Source organism: Oryza glaberrima, chromosome 6 (assembly GCF_000147395.1).
Source record: "Oryza glaberrima chromosome 6, OglaRS2, whole genome shotgun sequence".
Classification (NCBI taxonomy): Eukaryota; Viridiplantae; Streptophyta; class Magnoliopsida; order Poales; family Poaceae; genus Oryza; species Oryza glaberrima.
This window is the reverse complement of record NC_068331.1, coordinates 23,218,019-23,241,808: the sequence shown is the minus strand read 5'-3', so window position 1 is coordinate 23,241,808 and position 23,790 is coordinate 23,218,019. Positions and strand designations below refer to the sequence as shown.

At 39.4% G+C, this 23,790-nt stretch overlaps 1 protein-coding gene across 1 annotated transcript; it reads right to left on the bottom strand.

Annotated features, from left to right (window-relative positions):
* Positions 1–7,923: 7,923 nt before the first annotated feature.
* LOC127776126 (DNA-directed RNA polymerase I subunit 1) lies at positions 7,924–22,892 on the bottom strand. The gene is made up of 21 exons (XM_052302469.1): positions 22,648–22,892; positions 22,113–22,282; positions 21,065–21,224; positions 20,662–20,955; positions 19,408–19,635; positions 19,119–19,298; positions 18,887–19,046; positions 17,512–17,699; positions 16,593–16,856; positions 15,726–15,814; positions 15,505–15,652; positions 15,074–15,283; positions 14,685–14,984; positions 12,867–13,218; positions 12,164–12,369; positions 11,842–12,044; positions 10,893–11,094; positions 10,513–10,787; positions 9,859–9,999; positions 8,768–9,638; positions 7,924–8,625 (listed from the first exon to the last, which is right to left on the bottom strand). Exons 1-21 carry the CDS (start codon positions 22,669–22,671, stop codon positions 8,056–8,058), a joined length of 5,235 nt encoding a protein of 1,744 aa, XP_052158429.1. The 5' UTR covers positions 22,672–22,892; the 3' UTR covers positions 7,924–8,055.
* Between the last annotated feature and the right edge of the window lie 898 nt (positions 22,893–23,790).

Genomic DNA, 23,790 nt, shown 5'->3' with positions numbered 1-23,790 from the left:
CTAGTAGAAAACAACAATTTTCTCAATTTGGAAACTATTATGCAAAGCTAGAGTTCTTATTATTATGTTTTGGTTTACATATACGAAATTTTGTGGAATTTATGTTGATGCACCCTGAGTTCCTCTCGACACTCAAGGCTGTTCTTGGCCCGATCTTTCGGTGAGTTGATGATAACTACGATTTGGGAGAAACGTTGACGACCCGACTACAACCGTACAAGACGTTGCGTTGCGCCTTAGCGATCGATACACCTCTCCATGGTTTGTTGATCTTGCCGGTGCAAATCAACCTTATTCCTGCAAGCAAATCGAAGAAACAAGCAAGAACAAGATAAAAGCAATCTGAATTGCAAATAGGAGTTAAATACGAATGATAAGTTGGGGTTCCGAAGAACAAGCAGACGGACGGTCTAGCCGACACGTGCGCTGCAAGCAAGTAGCAATGGCTAAACTTCAATCTATCAAAACCCGAGAAACCCTGAAGGGGTAACTAGCTATATATAGGGGTGGGAGGACGACCTAGGGATGCCTAGGGTCATGCTCCACCAGCTTGGGGCGCACCCCACATGGGCCCCACCTGGGCCGGGGTCCCAAATGAAGTTACAAGCCCATAGGCCCATTATAGGTGACGCAGCACCTTGTTCCTGTGATTCCAGCCACACGAGATGGAATTTAGAGAAGAGGCTAGATCCGTTAGAAAGAGGGCTCCGAGAGCTTTCCATCAAGTACTCACGGGCCGAAAACGGAGGTCGTATGCAGATTCGGTGGCCGTTTGAAGTCAGCAGTGTAGTAGGTGGCCGAATCGGATTCCAGCACTTAGAGTACTTGATCTCAATATCTTCTTGTTCATCCATGATGTGAGCAATGATTACATCCATGGTAGCCATGGTCACATCATATGTACTCCCAAAAAGTGATGTCCTAGAATGCGCTAGCTAGCTCCAAAGTAAGCACTATATATACCTGTTTTGATCAGTGTTCAGGGACGGAAAAGAAAATTGCAGTTGTCAGATGGACAAGAAGGTCAAAACAAGTGGGTAATTATTGGACTGCGATCGATTAATCAGAATTATGTGAACAATTTGGCATTTTTACTGTGTAAATTTAATCAGTAGGACAAGAAGATCAAAACAAGTCGGTCATTATTGGACTGCGAATTGCAATCGATTAATCAGAATTATGTGTACAATTTGACATTTCTACTGTATAATTAAATTTAATCAGTAGGGCCGGCACACTCCATGATCTGCTCTATGGAAACAACTAAGAAAGACTCTAATTAATTAAGATCACCTAAGTTGGGCTGATAGTGGGCCAGTTGTCACAACTGCTAAATGGGCTCAATTATGATAATCAACTGCTCGGTCGAATATATACAAGGAAATGGGCGATCAAACTCTATAGCATTGGTTTAGACTTTTGACCAGGCAAATATATATGTACTAATTGTCTACTCCCCCGTTTCATATTATAGTTCGTTTGATTTTTTTTAGTCAAAATCTATTATATTATTAAAACAGCTTTGAAAGGAGGTACCACGTTCGCTGTGGGAGCTAGAAATTCCCACATTAATCAGAGAAAAAGAAAAGAAAAAAGAAAAGGAGAGTCCAAGTAGAAGTACAATTTAAAATAGCTAAAATTCGGAATTAAAAATAAGGAATATTGAAATAAGTTTCCATATAAGAATCTAATACGAGATTAATCAAAATTAAAAACAAAAATAATATAAAATCCAAAATTAGAAAAGGAAATAAGAGTCCAAGTAGGAATACAATTTAAAAATAACTGAAATTCGGAATTAAAAATAAGGAATAATAAAAGAAGAGTCCATATAAGAACCCAATACGAGATTAATTAAAATTCGAAATAAAAATAAATAAATCCGAAATTAGCAAAAGAAAATAAAAGAAGAGTTCATGAAGGAATACAATTTAAAATTAACTGAAATTCAGAATTAAAAATAAGCAATATTGAAAGAAGAATCCATATAAGAACCCAATACGAGATTAATTAAAATTGAGAATAAAAATAAAATAATATCTAAAATTAGAAAAAATTAAAAGAAAATTCAAGTAGGAATACAATTTTAAAACAACTGAAATTGAAAATAAAAAATAAAAACATTAAAAGAACACAATACGATATTAACTAATTTTTTAAAATAAATTCTGAAATTTGAAAAAGAAAAATAAGATTTCAAGTAGGAATACAATTTATAAATAACTAAAATTTGTGATAAAAATAAAGATTATTGAAAGAAAAAACCATCTTAAACACATGACGAGATAAATTAAGTAACTTGCCTATAAAGGAGTAGAGTGGTGGCGGTTGATACGAGATATAAAAATTGTTAATAAAACACCAAATAGAATCCTAATGACAATTAAAAGGAGGGACGTCAGGCATGCCGTGAAGCAAACGAGTAAGACGGTTGCCGGGACTTCTAGAAAGTAAAAAAAAAACCATTGATAATCATATTCAATTTTTAAAATCTCAATGACAATAAAAAGGAGAAGCAGCGGGCGGGGTGTATAAGAGTATAGTTGCAGAGCCGCTAACGGTTGACGGGACTTCTAGAAAATAAAAAATAAATTCAAATGATAGTTATGTTCGATTTTTAGAATCATAATAACAATAAAGAGTTGGCGGCGGACGGACTGTAGAGGGGCATAGTGGCATCGTTTGATGGTACTTCTAAAAGTTATAAAAAATGAAACTACAAGTCCAATTTTTAAAGGTTTGGAACTTCGAAAAAATAAAAAAAAACCAATGATAATCATGTCCGATTTTAAAATCTCAATGACAATAAAGAAGGGAGGCAGCGGGCGAGCCGTAGAGGAGTACAATGGCAAAGCCGCTGACGGTTTGGCGGGACTTTTAGAAAGTAAAAATGAACCCAAACAATAATTATGTTCGATTTTTAAAATCTCAATGATAATAAAGAGAAGAGACAGTGGACGGGCCGTAGAGGAGTATAATGGCAACGTTTGACGGGACATTTTGAAATTATAAAAATGAAACCCAATGTGACAATAAACTCTAAAAACTATAAAATCCAATTTTTAAAGGTTCCAAAAAGAATGAATAGAAATAATGGTAGATCGAGCAAGCAAATAAAGAAGGAGATGATATAAGGGGTAGCAATTGGTGTGACTTTTAAAAACTATATAATTAGAAACATGAGGATGATAAGGTTTCGTCTTTTAAAGTCTTAAGACAATGAGATAACTATTTAATAAATTTTAAGTAAAAATCATACAAAAAATATATGATTTTGTTTGGGTGCTAGCCGCGCAATTGCGCAGGCCACCTAGCTAGTTCTTTAGGTTTGATCAAATTTATAGAAAAATTTAGCAACATCAAGTACAACACCAAATTAGTTTCATTAAATTTAGCATTAAATATATTTTAGTAATATTTTTATTTTATGTTGAAAATGTTAGTATATTTTTCTACGAATATGCTTATACTTAAAAAATAACTAACAAAAAATCAAACGACTTATAATATAAAACGGAGAAGTATAACATTGTTGCCCGCAAAGTAGAGGGGAATTTAATTGACTAGCTCGGTGGAGTTCACCGGAGCAAGAATTTTTTTTCTTTGGAAGCTTAAAAGTCTTGTACGAGAAAATAAAAGTACTACCTCCGTCCTAGATTATAAGGATTTTTAGGGTTGAACACAGTTATTAAGAAAGTTGATAGAATTAAATAAGAAAGGTTATGATTGGATGATAAGTGGAGGTAGTTAGGAAAATTGAATGGTGAAGCTAGGGTTGTAATTGGTTGGGAATAGAATCTTGATGAAAAAATTGTTATATTTTGAGATAAATCCTAAAGGCTAAAAATTATTATATTTTGGGGATGGAGGAAGTAGCATACATCAGCAACCTGCCGAAGTGCGCGGTTACTGGAAGGTGGGGGGTACAGTACGTCAAAACAAGAACTACGTTAAACCGAGTGCGACTCGTAAGCTGAAGTTCGTCGGAGCAAGAATCTTGGAGAAAATTAATTTTAACAGCAACAAAATTCCAGACTGAAAAAGGAAAGGTTGTAGTCAACAATCTCCTGCATCTCTCAAAAGTGGCCACCTGCATGCAGAGCATGCATCTGGGTAGACACCATGACCCACAGAGATCGATCGATATGACCTAGATCGAAAACCCAACCGGACCAGCCGGTCATAAACTCATCATTATATATGCATCCATGCAATGATGCAATATGCAGGTAGTGCAGCCACGCAGCATCAGATCGAGGAAACTGTTGATATCGATATATACATACGGCTCCGTGTCTGAATCTTCAATTAATTTCTGCATATCTATCACCATATCCCAGAATAAATCGCCTAGCTCGCAATTAGCCCTGATCACTCTTCACCTCGATCGATCAGATCGAATTCAGACGCCAACACAGCAAGATACAGTACTTCTTCTGCTAGCTGCGTCGTCGTCGTCGATCGATCGACCAGCCGGGGACAGCACAATTACTCTCTTCCTGAGCTTATGCAGGTGTAGAGACTAGAGACTGTTTGCCCTCTTGCCTCTCGCTCTGCAAATCTGCATCCATGTCGAGATAATTAATCTAGCTAGGTAGCTGCACGTACGTACACACACGCACGCGATGGAGCGGAATGATGATGATGAGTATAGTGGATGCAGCTACCATGCATAATGCAATGCGATGTAATGCAAGGACTGTGGATGAACAGGATGCGTGGTTATGTGTTGGTGGGGTCGTTCGATCGATCGATTCGATCGCCTTGATCGCCGTCGGCGACGGCGAAATCGAATTGAACACATACACTAGCTGCTAGTACGATTAATGCACAGTAATATATCAGTCTCTGTTCTTGATTATAATTGGGTTTCTCTCTCTGTCAATATCGATCTCAGGGCACAGTATATATGATCTGACGAGCATGTGAGAGAGGCTTGGATGCTTGATCGATCATGCATGTGCTTTGCTTGCTATATTTGCAGTTGTGGGTACGAACAAAACGACGACGATCGATGATATATGTATATATATTTTTTAGTTTATTAATTAGATCGCGGCAGGTGGAAGCATTTACTTGCGTCAGATTAATTCCACAGTCTCCATCGACCGATCTGGAGAAGAATCTGCATGCAGAGGGCCAGCAAAGCGGCAAATTTAACGGAATATTAATTAATTGTACTCGATCGATGTCTACATGATCGGTGTACATACATATATGTATATTATACGGGCTACATTTTGGTTTGGTTAGTTTGTTGCGTTGTGCACAGAATCCAGCTCTTGCTAGCTAGCTAAGCTAGAACACACACCTCCAGTGAGATATAGATATACTCCATATGATTATGATGAGTGCGGTGCGTGTCGTTTTGCTGGTGAATGATACGATGGAGTTGTGGTAGTACTTAGCAAAAGGACAGATCTTTCTCATGGCGAACAACAGTGGAGTCATGCCAGCATCAGAAGCAGCAAAGGATGGCATAATGCATCGATCGCCAGCCCGTACGTATCCTCACACCTATATCCATCCATTATCGATTAATTCTTCCCATTACTTAGAGTTTATGTTTAGCCGTCGTAATTTTCTAAGTTTTTTTCCTTTTCTAACATAAATTGGTCTAGCTGATTGCGTTGTGTAACTATAACTTTTTTTCTTCTAATATAGTGACGTGCAATCCTTTTGCTTTTGTGCGTTCATGAAATTCATTGCAAAATTGCGAATCGGAGAATGTGATCGAACGATCCAGGGCCGGGTGAGATATGATTGCATGTGCATTGGTGCAGACCGGCTAGCTAGCTCAGCTCAGCTGATGATAGCTGTCGGATCTCGTGCGTTGCGTCCATGGCCGGCCGGCCGTGACAGCCACCGCGCTCTGCCCCGCCGTGGCCGCTGCCGGCCGGGCGGTACGCGCCGTGCCGTCGCTGTCCGTCGCCGTGTGTGTGTGTGACGTCGAGGGTACTCGCTCTGCAGTAACCGAACGACAACGGTTGGCGCATCCAATCCATGTGAATTTAGTACTTTAATTCCTGTGTCTCCAAATCCGAATAGTCCATATTCATGATGTACTACAACACCGACGCACCTTGGCATAATATTGCCAACCTATACTGCTAACGGCTTACCAGCACTCACCTACAAAATTGGGGGCAACGCCACCCAATATTCCGTTTACAATACTGACGACATCCTGACGTGACGTCACCTACCTCATAAAGACAGGGAGTAACACCTACCCGTCTTCCGTCTACACCATTGATGGCTTCACGACACTTCATCATCTGCTTCAACGTGATTGGGGGCAATGCCACCCATACCCAATTTACATTGTCGACGTCATTCTGGCATGACATCATCTACTTCAACCAGATTGGAGGCCGCATCACCAAGTCTTCCATTTACATCGCTGACGACATTTCGGCATGTCATCATTTACTTCAGCAGAACCAACCTGTCTTCCATCTACATCGCCGACGGCTTTCCGGCACTTCATCACCTGCTCTATCCAAACTAGGTCTACACCAATCCCACCGTCCCTCTACATTGTCGATGGCTTCTCGACATGACATCATCTACTCCGGCAAGATCGAGGGCAACTTGGCGCCCTCATCCTACTACGGCGCCGACGGCATCCCGGCACGAGTTTGTCTACTTCAATAAGGTCAACGGTTGCATCGACCCCATCTTTCATCACCAACGTCGATTGCATCCTGACGCACCACCAACTACTTCAAAAAGTGCGTAGTGTACGCGGCTATGCCTCATCTACAAGTTGATCGAAGCAACAAACCGATCGGAAGATAAGCACGGTCAAGCTCTATCCATCCAAACAAACTGCCGGATAGTATATATCCATCGCGCGCGGCTATGCGGAGATATCGGATCACGCAACCGTATAGAGGCTGGCGGCGCCGGGTCTCGCGTACGCCGCTACCGCCTATAAAAGGCACAGCTCGTCCGCCATAAAGAGGGTAGAGATGGAGAACCACAAGGGAGAAGGAGATCCATCGACTCATATGTATGTAGAACACGTGTATAAAAGTTATTTTTTTCTTCACTATATTTATAGAGATGGATGTTTTTTAAAGGATAGTCCAGAAGGATATATGCGATGAAAGGGGTGTAAATGGTCACGGAAATTCTCGATCGATTGAGCACCGTTTTCGTATAAGGAGTACCGTTGTTTCTGACCATTACCCTTTTTGGGTATCGTAAATTCCGACCGTTTCCTATCGTTTTCACCCCATGCAAGCAATGCAGCATCCGTCCATCCATGCGAATTTGCGATGCAAGCAATGCAGCAGCTAGCATTAATTGATAAACGGGTGTATTTGCGATGCTCGTGGTCTGCTTTTTTTTATTAGAGAGAACGAAATTGTGATCGGCAGCGGGAGCTTCCGTGAAGCCCAAAGTGGGATGGGCCAGGACAGAAAGCCTGCAACGTGTCGCTTCGAGGGATCCGTTGGGCAGGACACTAAAGATTCGTCTCGCAATTTATACATAATATATGTAATTAGTTTTTTTCCATATATTTAATACTTCATGCATATGTCTAAACATTCGATGTGACATGGTGAAAAATTTTGCGAGGGATAAACAGGCCCTGAATCAGAGGATGCTGTCTTGCACACTCAATTATAGAAAAGATATTGCAGCTGGAGTCCTAGATATAATCCCCCTCAGCTGCCATCTTGACCTCATGCAGACAGCAACGGCAAAGTGGCTATCGGATTTGGGTTTAAAGGCAGAAAAAACAAGGGTGCTGAAATGCATCTAAAATGGCAAAGAAACCAAGATCATGCTGCTACTGCTGCTGCCAGCCTGATACTCCACACAGTCTACACAGAGACTAATGTCCATACTACTACCGAAGGGAGTATCAGGGTTCACATGTTCGTTTCCTGCTACACAAACACAACTGAGAACTGACATAACTTGCTGCACTTGCTAGCAAAAAGTACCGTATATGTAACACACATTCCTACTGCTCTATGGCAGCCTCCATCAAAATTGGACTAGTCCAGTAAAGCAAACAGGCTGATGATGCTACATGTATGCTTACATCGCAACAGGTTGCTCCAGGGAAAAATTCTGCAGCAAGCCAAAGGAACCCGTCCCCACCTTAACAGGTTTCCCCAGACAGACGCTTGCCGAAGGGCCGTCCAGTGTGTCAGACTCTCCATGAGAAGCTGCTTCCACAATAAACTTGGTTGCCGTCTCAAAAGTCATCTTACCAAATGGCGAGGTGCTGAACTGGCCCATCCCTAGCCTGCTCATCGGTCGGTAACCGCCGTCGAAGGTCATGAAATCCGCAATCAAGTTCAGATGCCTCATGTCAACATGGATACCATAAGCACCGAATACGCCCTTCACTTCCTCAATGATGGTTGCCCTTGCAGCCTCTACCCCATATGTGTTCAACATAGCGTGTATATCATTGGATCTGACCTCATTGATATCGAGATAGTCCACTAACTTATGGAATACTTCAAAGTTCACCCCTGCTGTTTGTAGAGTGATGGGAGTATTTATCGTATTATTATCTATCTTCTTTGGTTTATTCACTTCACATCGATCAATATTCTTACAGGCCTTGACAAAAACAGACCTAGCTGTTCTCTGAGCAATCTGGAAAAGAAAATTCAAACAAGCCATCAATATAGTACAAAGCAAAGCATAATTATATGCACAGGGCGAACTATTAAGATGATTCAACCTATGTTACAATGTGAGGTGCAAAATGTAAGTTGTACTGTATATAAAGAAGTACCTGGGCTAACAGAATATGAGGTTGCTCTTGCAAAGCGTAGTGAACCTCAAAATTTAAACCTGTTGATTCATAATGAATAGTCCATTTTATGTTTTTCTTGAACTTTATGGTCACTTGCGCCTTTTCATCCTCAGCTTCATTTATTTCATCTTCGAGTCTGGCTGTTGCTTGCTTAGCTTTTGAATTTTCCCCCTTGTTGCTAGAATCTAGCACATGTCCTTCCTCAGACTCTTCTAACTCTTCATCTAATTTTGCTTGATGATCTTCACTCTCAGGTTTAGATTTGGTATCTTCTTCAGATTCACTATCCATATCAAAACCCTCTTCCTTTTCAGCATCATCATCATACTCCATCTCATCTATCTCTTGCCGTTTCCATTTTTCTGCATCAGCTCCCAAATCATCCTCATTTTCACCATCGCTCACACCATTGTCTTCATCAGTAGGTCCATTTTCAGATTCTTCGACTCCATCAGACCGTTGACTCTCCATATCATTTGACTTAACTGCCTGGATCTCATTAATTTTGTGTAGCAAATCTAAATGTTTGCTGATAGCAAGATCCATTGCATCAATAAAAACAGTTCTCAAGGTTTCATGGCACTCTTCTACTGTAAGTTCTGACTGACGTGGATATAGCCCTTGTGGGTAGAGTTTCAACTGTAACTTATACAGGGTTGAAACACAACCATTATTGTTGTGAAAAGGAACTGTGCATACTTCAATTCTCTCTACAATGTCAGCTACACGAACCCTCCTTAATTTAGCAGCAATTCGTTCAGCATCATCAATCGTCCTTAATTTAGCAGCCAATCGTTCAGCATCACGGGCCTTCTTTAATTTATCATCCATTTCTTCTTCTTCATCATCCCTAGATATTCATATGCAGAAAATTAGTCCCTTTATATCATGCTAGTGTGGTGCAAAAGTTTAAGTATAGTTTGATCAAGATCTCTATTTGCCCCGTATCGTATTCAGCAGGCAATGAGAAATGCAGGAAACATGTGTACAGACTCACGTAAATTACATAAATCAACCTAAGAGAATACTAGCATGAACCATCTTCAAAGTAAAAAACAAATAAAGCTCACCAAGTCTTATCTTCAAGCAGAGGACACTTCATAAAAGGTGTACTAATTTTAGCCGATGCAGTCATTAGAAGTTCTTTCAAACGAGGAATACCAAGCGTAACATTCATCTCACCCCGTCCAGCGAGATGAAAAGTGTTGAGCCTGAAGGGGCGAGGCAAACAAAGTTAGTCATCTTATCACAGAAATGTTGAACAAGTTCTTAGATAAGAGCGTAATAAAGACGAGTGATCAAATAAAGTGTAGTCACTACGGCAACAATGGAAGATGCCTATTGGGTGGCCTTTGGTCAAACAAAAATTAGTTCAAAGAAATTTGAAATAACGTGTATATTTTCCGAGAGATTAGCTACAAATCTAGCTTTTATTTATGCATCTCATCTTCATTTAATCTTCGCACACAAACTAATTTTTAGATATAGCTCATTTTAGTTCTCATAATCAAGTACCATCACAGAAATATCTATGCATTCTGTGGTATGTATAGTCATTATATTTTACTTAGACTATGGTTCAAAAAGTAGCCAAAACTGTTTTTTTCTCAAGAAACTAACCAGGCACTGGATACATAAATAACCTATCTAGAATACACCAAGTACATACTTGGAATACATAGTGAATCAAAAACCACAGAGAGAAAGTCCATAGAAGATCTTACGTCATCTGTGTTGACGGTTCTCCTATGGATTGAGCAGCAACCACACCAACAGCTTCCCCAGGATCTACAAGACTAGATATGTACTTGACTTTCAGTAACTTCATTAGCTCTTTCTCTTTAATGTCATAACGACCTTTCTCATTTCTTTTGGATTTTAGAAACTCCATTGCATTTTCAATCAGCTTCTCAGGCAATTCAGAAATGTATCCATTTGGATTTAATAACAGGTGCTTGTCATTGTGGCTATCAAGCTTGCCAAGGAGAGCTCTTCTATTCTGTAAGTTGGGAAAACGATAAATAATTGCATCAACAATTGCATGGACAAAAGGCACACCATATAATTAAGGCAGACATAATTTCATCAGGACTTAGTGTTTTACATCAGAAAGCTCCCTGAATTTGTCGTCTAGAAAGCTAGTTTTGAGCACATCAACTCCATCTTCTCCATAGCAAAACTGTATGATTGATCCATCAACATCACGTACTGTGTGATCATATGAGACTTTTAATGATTCGAGACTTTTGATAAGACAACGCTGAAGATAACCACTACGAGAAGTTTTGACTGCTGTGTCAACCAACCTGCAGTAAATATTCATAAGCTAAATACCAACCTACAGTAAATATGCATAATCAACCAACATCTAAAGCCAGTAAGATTGTAACGATGTATTACACTAAATAGCATATTACCTCACAAACACGACTACACATCCAGTTATATGTAACAGAATTCCATGTCTCAGTTAACAGATAAGGTTAACCATCCAAATCCAGGAGTAAAAGACGTATCATCACAGTTTATATTACATGATTTTTTTTTCAAGAGGAGAAACATAAACTTCCTGTTTATGAACATCAAAAGGCATACTAAAATACAGATGCAAAGTCATGCATGCACTGGAGTAGGCAATTGATGAATATGGATTAGATATCTATAGGTCCAGCAGACTTAAAAAGGGCAAACTATCCTGTTCAAATAAAAATATTTTGTAGTCAACAAATCTATACCCAAACAGTTATCCAATCCAACTAAAACATGGATATCCCAGAGCTGTTCAAAACATAAATTGCCTGCCTTTCACCAATGCCGCCTGCCAAAGTGGAAAGCGGCTGGTGTACGCATGAGCGCATAAAATGCCATTCAAAAATATTTAAAAAATAACGCTATTTGTGTGTACCAAACAAAGAAAAGGGGGATTCTGAGATCCCCAATAAACTCACAAGAGTGAGTAATTCATGGCAGGAAATTTTGAAGGCTATTTTCCACTCCACTCATAGCAGGTTGAGCACTCAAGGAAAACTGTTTCAAACATCAGAAAAGTTTACCCCTCTCTGCCAGCCATGCAGTGAAAATAGTACTCTTGAGGACGGAGACCAGTTAAAAATCGATCACCGATGAAACCACCAGCTCTTGAAGAAGTATCCCACGGTGGAAAGCAAGGTAACGTCTTCCCAGAAATCATTCGTGGAACACGCTTTCCTTCTAATTCTTGCTGGCCTAGCAATGATGAAATTTGTGTCATGTTGACCTAGCAACAAAATGAAATGGAAGCACATTAACCCAAGCAGGTGAAGTAAATCTAAGCATGCTCATCCAAAGAAAAGTACCATATGCAGTAAGCCCCTACAGGGGAAAAAAAAAACTTACCAAACCACCTTTAGCTCCAGTTTGAGTCATAAGAGAGAGACAATTTCCAGGAAAAGGCTTCCGTAGACCATAAGGAAACACTTTTTTATTGACTTTAGATGTTAAAGTATTCAGTTCACTTGACATATTTCTATCCAATATAACAGTCGCAGATTCTCCATTCCTCCGTATAATTTTTTCGACTTCCATTTGCAATTTCATTTGATCTGTGTAATTTTAGAAATTAAACAATCAGCATGCAACTGATGGTGGCATTATAGAGAAGCATATGAAGTCGTAAACAACTCTCCCCTTGATCCTTAGAGCCTCTATTTTGATTCGAAAGGCCACATTTTCATGTTTTGACCGATAATTAGTACAAGTACATTTACTATATAAAACTATATCATACCATATTTCAAGTTTACACAATATTGGTTTTTGCAGATATTAAGAAAATACTTTATGAGAAATTAATGGCCTAATCTTGAAGTCTCTTTGGAAGTAAGGTATGCCTTATAAAATCAATCAAGGTAGTATTCTTTAGCTCGCATTGCTCAAAGTTAGTTAAGTGCTTTAGTTATCTATTTGCCTTTAACTTCCATAGAGCTATCTAATGTCTGTGCGCATGAGTGCGTGTGAGTAATAGAGTAAGAGGGAAAGAGATTCAACATTCTCAAAAAATGGTAGAAAGTGTTTTCAGTAACGATGATATTCCACAAACCTTCATCATCACCATCATCACCTTCAGCTTCATGATCCTCTTTGGGATGTGTACTATCTTCAGCTTCATGATCCTCTTTGGGATGTGTACTATCTTCAGCTTCATGATCCTCCTTGGGACGTGTATCTTCAGCTTCATCACCCTCTTTGGGGCGTGTATCTTCAGCTTCATCACCCTCTTTGGGGCGTATATCTTCAGCTTTAGCTTCAGCTTTATCATCCTTTTTGGGACGTGTAAAATTTATATGCACTATTTTACTGTGTTTTTCACTTTTTCCAAGAATTTCCTCTCTCGTCATATCTGACTCTTGGGATAGTAACAGATCATCTACTCCACATGTAAATCCATGCAACTGAAAGAAAATAAATGTTCTTAATTTTACAATTACAATATCACAAATAAGAATAATCACACCCAAAATAACAAGAAAATAAAACTATAAAATAAAAGAAAGTCAAATGCAAAACAATAGAACAGCTTGAAAAAAAAAAGGTGATAATAAGTAGACTATATTTTGAGACACTGGATCTTATATGGCATAGCAGCTTATGGTTGTTGATCAGAGCAAGTTTAGTCAGATTCAAATTCAAAACTAACATAACAATGTCAGCCACAATAGTGGGGCCAGACAATTACAATGAAATCCACAACTATATTTGGATATATTGATTCATTAAGCCCAGTACAATTCATAAAATATGATGACACTACTCAGCAAAGATCAATTCGGTGGTATTTAAGACAAAAGACTTGATTACAACTGAACTTTCATATGCCAACTAAAGAATAACTTTAAGTGAAAAAGGTGGATCAACATACTATTTCAGTGTAGATCACAACTATCTGGATGGGACCCAATCAACACTGCTCTTTAGTCCCAAACAAGTTCGGAAGGCTAAGGTTCACTAGTCCAAAAAATTGGTTTTAAAAACTTTGAGAGGGTATTTTGCTTGTCCATTGAGTTCTCTTACACTATATTGTTAATGTACGAAAAAAAATATAGAAAGCAGCCACTACATGTAAATGAAATAGAAAGTGTTTCCATGGGCAAAACAAAAGCTCTATCCAGTTACTCAGCAGCTGAGTACTTCTCACATCATCCACTGCCCATAGATATTGGGTACGCATTACCATAGAACTAAACTTTCTGTGCTTGCCACTTGACAAGGGAGATATGGCCCAAAGTTCAGCCAGTTTCATTGAGTCATTTAGGGTTTGTTTGGTTCTTAGTCAAACTCGACCATGCCAAATATTTGTCATTGCCAAATTATTAGTTTGGCATAGGCTATGGGTAATACTTTGGAAGCGATCTAAACAAATTGCCAAAATTTTGGCAATGGCTAAATCTTACCGTTGCCAAAAAAAAAAAAGGGGCATTGCAAGCTATGGCAAAGAACCAAAAAGCCCCTTAGCCCCCAAAAAAAATGGCAATGAAACAAACAGCCCTTTAGCCCAAAATAAAAATAAAAAGTCAGCTCAACAAAGTGGATTAGCCTGTTCAAAGAGTCTTAACTATTGGTTCAACCCAGTATTTTATTTTCCTTCATTTAGCATCCTTAGTCCCTCTACATGTTCAAAAGTGTGATATTGTATAACCATGTTTCAGCCAACAAATGAAATGCAAAATTCCAAGGAAGAATAGTTTGGCTCTGCTGCCAACAAATCAAATGCAAACGATGTTTTAGTTGTCTCAATAAATTCAAGGAGTGATGAGGAATAACATTTTTCGTTACAAGTAATTGACCAGATACGAGCTTTTCAGTTGATTCTGACGAGCCATGAACAATGAAAATATGGAAATAACGAGTTGAAACTCACCTGCAGGACCATCGTAAACAAGCGACTGAATGATGAGAGTAGTACTCCAGCTGTCTCTGGACCATATAGTTCATGAACCGTATGAACTATCCCATAGTTCCCAAACTGGGCCTTATCTATCATGCCTTTTATGAGCTCATTGTCATGAACATACAAAACTTGCTCTGAAGGATTTATAGTTTTAACTTTATCACCATTGCGTTCTTCAGGGATTAGATATTCTTTTTCGATTCTCCCCTTCTTCTCCACAGTAAATGGAGGGCGACCTTTTGTTACATGGTTCAAGATGGTTGTTATAACCTGTATAAACAGAAGAGGTGCGCACCTAAAATTAAAGAAATTGTGAAGAACTGGAGATTGAAGCCAATGGTAACTTCAAAACATCCAACCTGTTTTCCTGTCCATAGGGGCTTTGGCTTCCAAATAGCAGGAGGTACAGGTTCGAGTGCATCATCATCCATAATAATAGATATCTTTTTACCAAACTGACCAGATCTACGAGTTGAAGAGAGCACAGACCCATATACAAGCTGATTATATTCCTCACGGCTTAGAAAGGTGTCCAGCTTTGTCAGGAGTACAGCACCAATAATGTGGTCCTACAAAAAAGTGGAATATAACGAGCTTATAATATAAAAATAACCGTTACAGCATTAATAAAAATAGTGTGATTTTTAATATATTACTGACAGGATGAGTTCACTGATTTAAATAGATAGATGCACAGGAAAGGGGAAGCCTGATTATACACCACTGAATGTGCTCAACAGCAACAGTGTGGAAGAACCGAAACATCCCAACTGCATATGCACAGTGTTACCTGAATGAGGCCTCTGACAGCATCCCCACTCCTTGGACCAATGTACTGCTTATTTGCATCAACAATGTTGATGGCCTCAGCACGAGATATTTCATCTTGTGGAAAGTGCACATTCATTTCATCTCCATCAAAATCAGCATTGTATGTGCTAAAAAGAAATACAGTGTTTGATCAACAGAAGTAGACAAATAGGCAGTGTTGCTGAAGATATGTTGTAATACCTGCAATTAGCATAGTGCATTCGAATTGTCTTCTCTCCAGGTAGCACACGAACAACATGTGCCATCATGCTGGGCTTGTGAAGAGTAGGCTTCACATCGCAAGAAAAATGAAATTAGAGACATTGCAGAGATACAACATTGCAGACAGATAAAACGGGTGATAGCGATATACTCTCATAACCTCGCTGCACGACATCTTAGTAAAGTATGCTTATAGTGTAGTAGTTGGTGGTTGTAAATCAAACTTCCAATTTGCTCTTAGAACTGGGTATCCTTTCTAGAAACAAAGTGAAGTACTTAATCAAACTGAGACATGTGCACCATTCTGACTGATCTGACCAGTATTGCTAGTTGTTACAACTGATGGACCTACACAAATGGATTTATGTAGTAGATCTAGTCTAATTATTTATGTCATCTCAAAATTCAAATTCAGTCATAAGAGTTAAAAATCTTTATTTCACATGTTATTCCCATGGCCTATTTTGGTTGTCAAATAGAATAATATAAGGATGTAGGATGTTAGTACAATTTCACAAATGCTGCCTGTGAGCCTGTCTACTGAACTATTGTGCATCAAGTAACAAGTATGGGTATTTGGAGAAGTGCTCAACAAGGCTCTAGGTGCTATTCAAGTGGTAGACCAGCGCCATACCATCAATTAGACAGATCAAGGTGGCACCCTAGGGGGGAGAGAGAGGGGGGGAATTGGGCTAGGTAGACACCTTTACAATACTAATTTGGAGGGAAATTGCCTTGAAATATCAAGATTACCAAGCAGAAAATAACTATTAAATGAGACTAGTATTGTTTTCATGTATTACTGCTGAAGAAAACACAAGCTTACTAACTAGCAAATAGTTATACCTGCCGATTGACTAGTACAACATCACCATCTTGAAGGTGTCGATATACCACTTTGCTCTCAAATTCACACTTGGGATCTTTCCCTGGTTGAGAAATGGATCCTCTAGAAGCAGGTAGCATCTTAGCAATCGCACGGCGTTTGGGAGGGGCAGCTTGTAGCTTGTACATGTTGTTGTTATCCCTGTAATGGGTTGCGCCAGGATGAATGTCAGCACCATTATTTATAGCTTCTTGTAGCTTTCTGGCATTCCAGGGTGTCACTTTCTGCACGTGAAACAATATAGAAATGATGTAAAAGCTGCTCCAAGAAGGAAAAGTAATTAATTCACGGTTCAAATGGTTCCATCCCCTATAGTTTATGGGTATAAGAAATCTGGTTTCCAAAGTAGATATGTAGTTTTCAGTTAGATGACTTTCATACACATATCTCAGGCACCTACCCCTATATATTACAAGATCTCTAAATGGAAATAGAGAAGCTAGGAAGTATAACCAATCAATTGTTACAGATGACTCAATATAAAAATATAGATCATTAAGAAACAGTCATATGCAACTGTATGTTCACTCATGTAAAAGATGGTGCATGTAATTTCATATGTAACCAGCTTAAATATAATTTGAGCTTCAAAGAACAAAGATAACATCATAGTAAAGTAATTTGGACTGTAAGGAGTTTGGACTTTTTTAGGACTTCAGTGTATAGTATCAATCTATCATCATAGTAATAGTAAAGTAACATAACAAGGATCTACAGCAATGAACAAAAAGGTGATAATTGACATATAATACATTTGAAATAATCATATAACAAGCATAAACATATACATTGTTACTTTAACAATTGATAGTAACGAACAATTATAGGTCAATGCTTAAAAATTGATAGTAATGAACAATTATAGGTCAATGCAGGTACCTCGGGATATGTCAATCGTGTGGCAAAAACGGGAGGAATTCCAATTTCATTAACAGCCAAATATGGATCTGGAGATATAACGGACCGGCATGCATAATTAACTCTTTTACCCATCATCTTCTGTCGAAGAATCCCTTCTTTCTTTTCCAACAACTGCCTTATACCATTTGCATTCTTCTCATTTTTTGCTGTCAGGCATAAACATTAGAGGCCACTCTTAACTTTTTAGTTATGGGAAAGCAAATAGTGGCATATTTATGCTTGTAACACCAAGCCAGTAGTGAAGATAATATTATATCTCACCTGTTCTTTATTTCCAAAATGGAACACAAACTTCATTAATCAAAACAAAATGCACACAAAAGATCGTTCCTAAGCATTACCTAATAAATTAATAGTTCATCTCAACACTACCAAATAGAACTAGGCACATTTTTAGATTAAATCACAATTCATAAAAAGGGAGCATAATTCATTGTTGGTGGGGTTTTTTTTTTTTTAACAATCCCTTCTCGTCTGGAAAAACATATGTAACCCAGAAACTGAAATGATAAAGTAGATAATCAACTCAACAACATCTACAGAGAAACCACTAGAACCCATATATACAAGCACGGTCAGAGTCAAGATTGTCTCTCACTTTCGAAAATGTAAAAGAGTGAGACAATCTTTTACTAAAAGAAAATTTATTATAATATTGTGTTCCACATTTTTCTCTATAGGGAATGTTCACCTTAATTCGATTTTATATGTGGCTATCCATTTAGATTTGATTGTTTCTTAATATAAAGAAGTTCAAGGGGTAATTTGCAATGGAAGTAGGTGGGATGGCAGATTCACTGCCACCACCACTACTTTTTCTTTTAAAAGGAGTATCGATTTGATTTATATGTGTATATCCATTTAGATCTGATTGTTTCTTAATATAAAGAAGTTCAAGGGGGTAATTTGCAATGAAAATAGGTAGGGTGGCAGATTCACTGCCACCACCACTACCTTCTTTTAAGGGATGCATGAATGCATCTACAAAAGAGAGAACGTAACATGCATTCATGAATCATGATCTTGCTCCAACTAGCACATGGGCCAATGATCCAGGAAGTTCATTGGTTTGAATTGAATATATTCTTCTGAGATGAATTCCGTCTTATAAGAGCGTAAGTTGTTTACAATTATGTCCAACAACAATTTTATGCAACAAAAGCACATAAGACTTCGCTGCTCTGAGGTCAAATTTCAAGAAGTTAACCAGGTAGTTATGTCTTTTTTTTTGCAGGGAAACCAGGTAGTTATGTGAAAAGATGCACCTTAGCTTTTTATGTGTTAGCAACGAAAATAAAGGGGAGTGGTCTACATTAGAAGGAGATATACTTACAAAGGCCTTTACTACTATCATACAGCACATTTACATTTCTTTGCAGATCCATCCATCTTCTAAGAACTTCCATATGATTAGAAGCAGCAATACTCTGCTGAAGCGCAAGATTGGACTCTTGCACTTTGCTGAGCAGAATATTTTGTGGATGTTCCATGATCTGTCACATAACAGAAGCGGTTAGTTACTTCAGAACAGGATTTAGTCAGTTATACCAGCAGGATGTACTTACTCCAAGACTAGAGCTAATTGAGGGGCGGAATCTGTTCGGTGCCACTAGCAGATTCTTCAAGAAAAACATCTCATAGCCCCTTCTCTTTTCTGATACACTCAATGTATTCTGTTGGAAATCACATAGTAACATGCAGAACCTTGCTTCCTTTTTCCACAAATCTTTCAGAATAGATTCAACCTGAAGCATTTGAGAAAGGACATGCTCAGTAGTGTGGAACAAAAACTTGCATAAGGTACTGCATTGATGAAGGCTTCCTTTAAACTCAAACAGATAGCAGTATTATAACCTCTGTAGTCAAGAGATGTTTCTTTCCTGATGATGCCACCATTTCTTTGATTGTATCATCAGAAATGTGTCTTGTTTCATTGGTTGATCTTCTGGACAAAGTACCAGGTGAAGTTAGTTCTTCATCAAGACCGGAAACACCAGTTTCTCTTGAGTCATTAACATGACCATCTCCACTCAGTTTAGCATTGGCAATCGCATTTGCTCTTACAGAGGAAGAAGTTGTATCCTACAAACCACATGTAGTGAATAGTGAAGAACTATAATGCAACAGACATATCAGTTCCAAGAAGTATAAGATATCATCAAGGAAAAAGCGAAATTGCTAATGCTGCTGACGGATGCTAAATCATGCCATGCAAAGGTACACGACCTCGGCAAAGAGCATGCCTACTTACTCAACCAACCTGACCTACCCATAAATATAGCGTAAAAAATTGCAAACACACCGGTCACTCTGTCAGTACCATTTGACCTAGTGTAGTGCAATAAAATAAGGGGAAATCACTTTGCTTTTTCTAATGCATACTATGAATTTTATATTCATTTAGTTGATAAACAGGTTCCCACAGAGTGGCATCCACCCCCCCCCCCCTACCCATAGCTTACCCTCCCCTTTCCAGAGGGTGAATGGAAAAGAGAAGGATAAGCTTAATGCAAGGAAAGAGATGTTATAAAACCTTACCAAAAAAAGGCTAAAATCGACTGAGAAGCGATTTTTAAATATATATATATATATATAAAGAGTACTGGTGGACAGTACAAAATCGCAACCTATACCAAACTTTATCTCTGTTGTTTACTCTAATATGCCACTGAATCTAATCATAAAATATTGTGTGGAATTATAACATACTACAACATCCAAAATTTGCTAGATTATATTTGATGTTCATATTTACACCACCGGGTGATAACATGGGCCAATTGCATTTCTGCCACTATGGTTTAACGGCACCGTTCTATCACTCCTGTTAGGCTAATTGCTGTCATGCCACTAGATTGGAATTTTGTTGGGATACTTCCCACCCATCATTAAAAAGGAATTACACCCCCCCCCCCAAAAAAAAAAAATCCTTTTACAGAAGTGCCTCTACATTGCACTGCCTGAGAAGCGTGTATCGTAAGGCTGACGTCAACCAGCACCCTATCCATGGTTTAGGAAGACACGTGTGCATCTTTAAAAAATCAATGTAACCTGTGGGTTAGATGGTACTGCCTAAAAGATTTAAGCCATTAAAATCATCACGGCTACCTTGATCAACCAACCATATATAGGATTTTTGATAATTGGATTCTTTTTTTCACAGTGTGCACATTTCTTCTGTCTTTTCTTCATTAGCTTCGAGAAAATCGAAAGAGCCTCCTTCAGTTGGATCGATGTCCAAGTTTTATTCTCCCTCTCCGAACGAGCCGATTTATCACCTGAAGTGGCCTCAGTTTCATCATCTTCTTTTGAAAGTACTTTGCCACCCAAGTCTTCCAAATTTTTAGCATGAGCAATATCACCTCTTACTAATAGTTCAAGCTCATTTGTGTATCTGTCTACCTAATAAAGTAAACAGAAAATCAAATATTTTAGTGAAGCGACAGAACCTTGAATGCTCCAAGATAAAGAAAATTGAAAAACAAAATAGATAAGATGAACATGGGCACACCTGTTCCTTGTTCAACCGGAACTTGTGACAATGGAAGCACGTAACCTGGAGAAGGTTTTTAAGACTCATAAAAAGCAATGGATTAAATAGTGGTTTCGCCAATTCGATATGGCCAAAATGGCCGGGGCAGCGAATGGACTGCTGACCACAACTCTTGCAGCTGTACATAAAATTTAGACATGGTCAGAAACTGAAAATTCTATTTTTCCCAAAAAAAAAAGATACATGCAAAAAGAAACTTCAAGGGTTGCATCAAATATACCCCCGAGTTAAAGTAAATGAAAACAAAAATAGTCCCTCAAAACATGTAGCATTATAGATTCAAATAAACTTAGTACCTAATAAAACTTATCTTTTATAATGATCCCAAAAAAAAAAGCAGACAGACATGAGGTAATCCTCACGTTGTAAGCACTGACAAAAGTTAATCCTTGATCAGTGATAATCCATTTTCAAATGACCTCTTAGAATTGATTCTATCATGCATAAAATCTATTTGAAATGCTATGATAAGACATCCAATGCATGAATGGTCAATACTGTAATTTGTTTGAAAGTGCAGGACAAATTAAACTAACTTTTAAAAAATAAATTAAAGATCTGTTTAGTATGTTAGGGTCAGTTTGGCACAGCTCCAGCTCCACCTCTCCTGGAGCTGGAGCCTAGCCAAACAGTTTTAGCTCCACCTAAAATGGGAGCAGAGCTGGGTGGAGCGCTCTCACAAAATGAACTGGAGAGGTGGAGCTGGGTTTAGTCAACTCCACTCCAAACTCAACTCTTGGAGCTAAATTTAGGAGTTAGAGCTCTGCCAAACAGACCCTTAATCTAAATTTTCTAGGCTAACTACTGAGGTACAAATTGATATCCAAAAGAACCGGAAATCTGCTAAATCTTGATGACCCTAATGTTGCAAAATAAAACACATGCTACCCATGATTGTTCTGAAGTCAAAGATTGTATCAGTTCCATGTGAGCTGATCTCTAGGATTAAGTGTAATTAACAAGTGTTCACTCGAAGCGCGATTTCAATAGTTGGATAGGTACTCACGTGTCAGTATCATTCGTGGGTCCCATTGCTGGGTCAAGTAATCCACCTGGCACAGGACAGTTCTTGGCATCGACACGATCCGACTTTGTTATCTGTTTAACACTGATCCTCTTAATTTCATCATCATTGTAGAAGCTGAAGTGGATAGAATTCACTTCCTCTGATGCGGCCTGCGCAAGAAGCAAAACCATTTAACAGCAGACCGTAAATGATCACCTAGGAATAAGGCTCAAACTGCAATATACATATGTACACACTAAAAGTCCAATTAGAATCATGCGATTTATCCCCCACTAACTCGAAACCAAAAGAAAAAAAAATAAGACAGTCAGTGAAAAGTGACAAGACACAAATAGGCCATGCTTTTCCTGAAAACCTTTCAGGACTGAAGCGCCCCAACCTTAATCGTAAGCATATCGGTACGCGTTCTAACACACCAAAACAAACGCAACGAGATGAAATTTCTAGCACTGAGAAGCAAAGGGAATATATGCTACGACTTGCAAAATCACTGGGAATGATCCGGCAACCAAACCTCGTCGGGCCGCACGTCGGCCATCCTCGAGCTCGCGAGCGCGCGCTCTGCCCAGAAACAAGTGGGGGGAGGTGGCGGCGGGCGAGGAGAGGAGGCGGCGGCCGCCCCCCGCGCGGCGGAGGCGAGAGGGGGGAGGAGAAGGTGGGGATTCGCCGGCCTTGGGCCACCGCCGCGCAGTGTGGAGGGAGAAGGGAGGAGGAGGGGTTTCAAGCGGCGCTAGGGTTTAAGGTTGAGAAGCAAGAGAGTCGACTTGCCCGGCGGCGTGTTTCTCGGGCTGTAGCCCCACGAGTCCGCTCGATTGGATCGCTTGTGCTTTTGGGCCGGGCCAGATTTCGACGTAGAGAGCCGAAATACTCCTGGAACAAAGTATAATTGACGTCCCTCAGGTATAGCCCGAGTTTGATTTGCATCCTTTAACCCCAAAATCAGATATGGAGCATCCTCCAATTTCTAAAACCGACTTCCTTGATGGTTTTAGAAGCTTTTTTAATTGACGTGGTGTTTCGACTGCGCTGAGTCATCATGTGGCTGACCCCACCCTTGCTAAGGCCCAGTTGTCAACCTCGTGGATCTAGGGGGAAGTGGATGATAGAGACCATATCCAAAAGCAGGCAGCGGCCCATGTCTGTGTCGGCTCCAGGGGTGTCATAGTCGTAGAGGACGACAACGGTGAGCAACAGCGCAGGGGCAGGAAGCCACGCCACGGCATACGCCTCGAACTTGTGCCTCTTGACTTCATCGTTGCCATCACCGAAGTTGTCCTCGCCACTAGGGTGAAAAGCCTCGGCCTCTTCTCAGCGAGGCACCAGCAGCGACGAGCTCCTCCTCCTCCTCCTCCGAGCTGGCCCATGACGCGATGCTTATCTTGCCCGAGCGCGACGATCTCCTGATTTTGACGACAACATGCCTCCCAGTGAGCTACTTTGACGGCACCTACTTGAAGAATTGCCACCTCTCCCCTGATCACCAGAGCCATTTCAACTAAGCCCTCCGTGGTGTTAAAAAAAAAAACTAAGCCCTCCGAGACCGGGGAATAGAAGTTCTTCTTTGAATGCCTTCGGTGAAATGGCCCAACCTACTGCCTTGTTTAGATGGGGAAAATTTTTAGGTTTAGTCGTCACATCGGATAAACGGACACACATT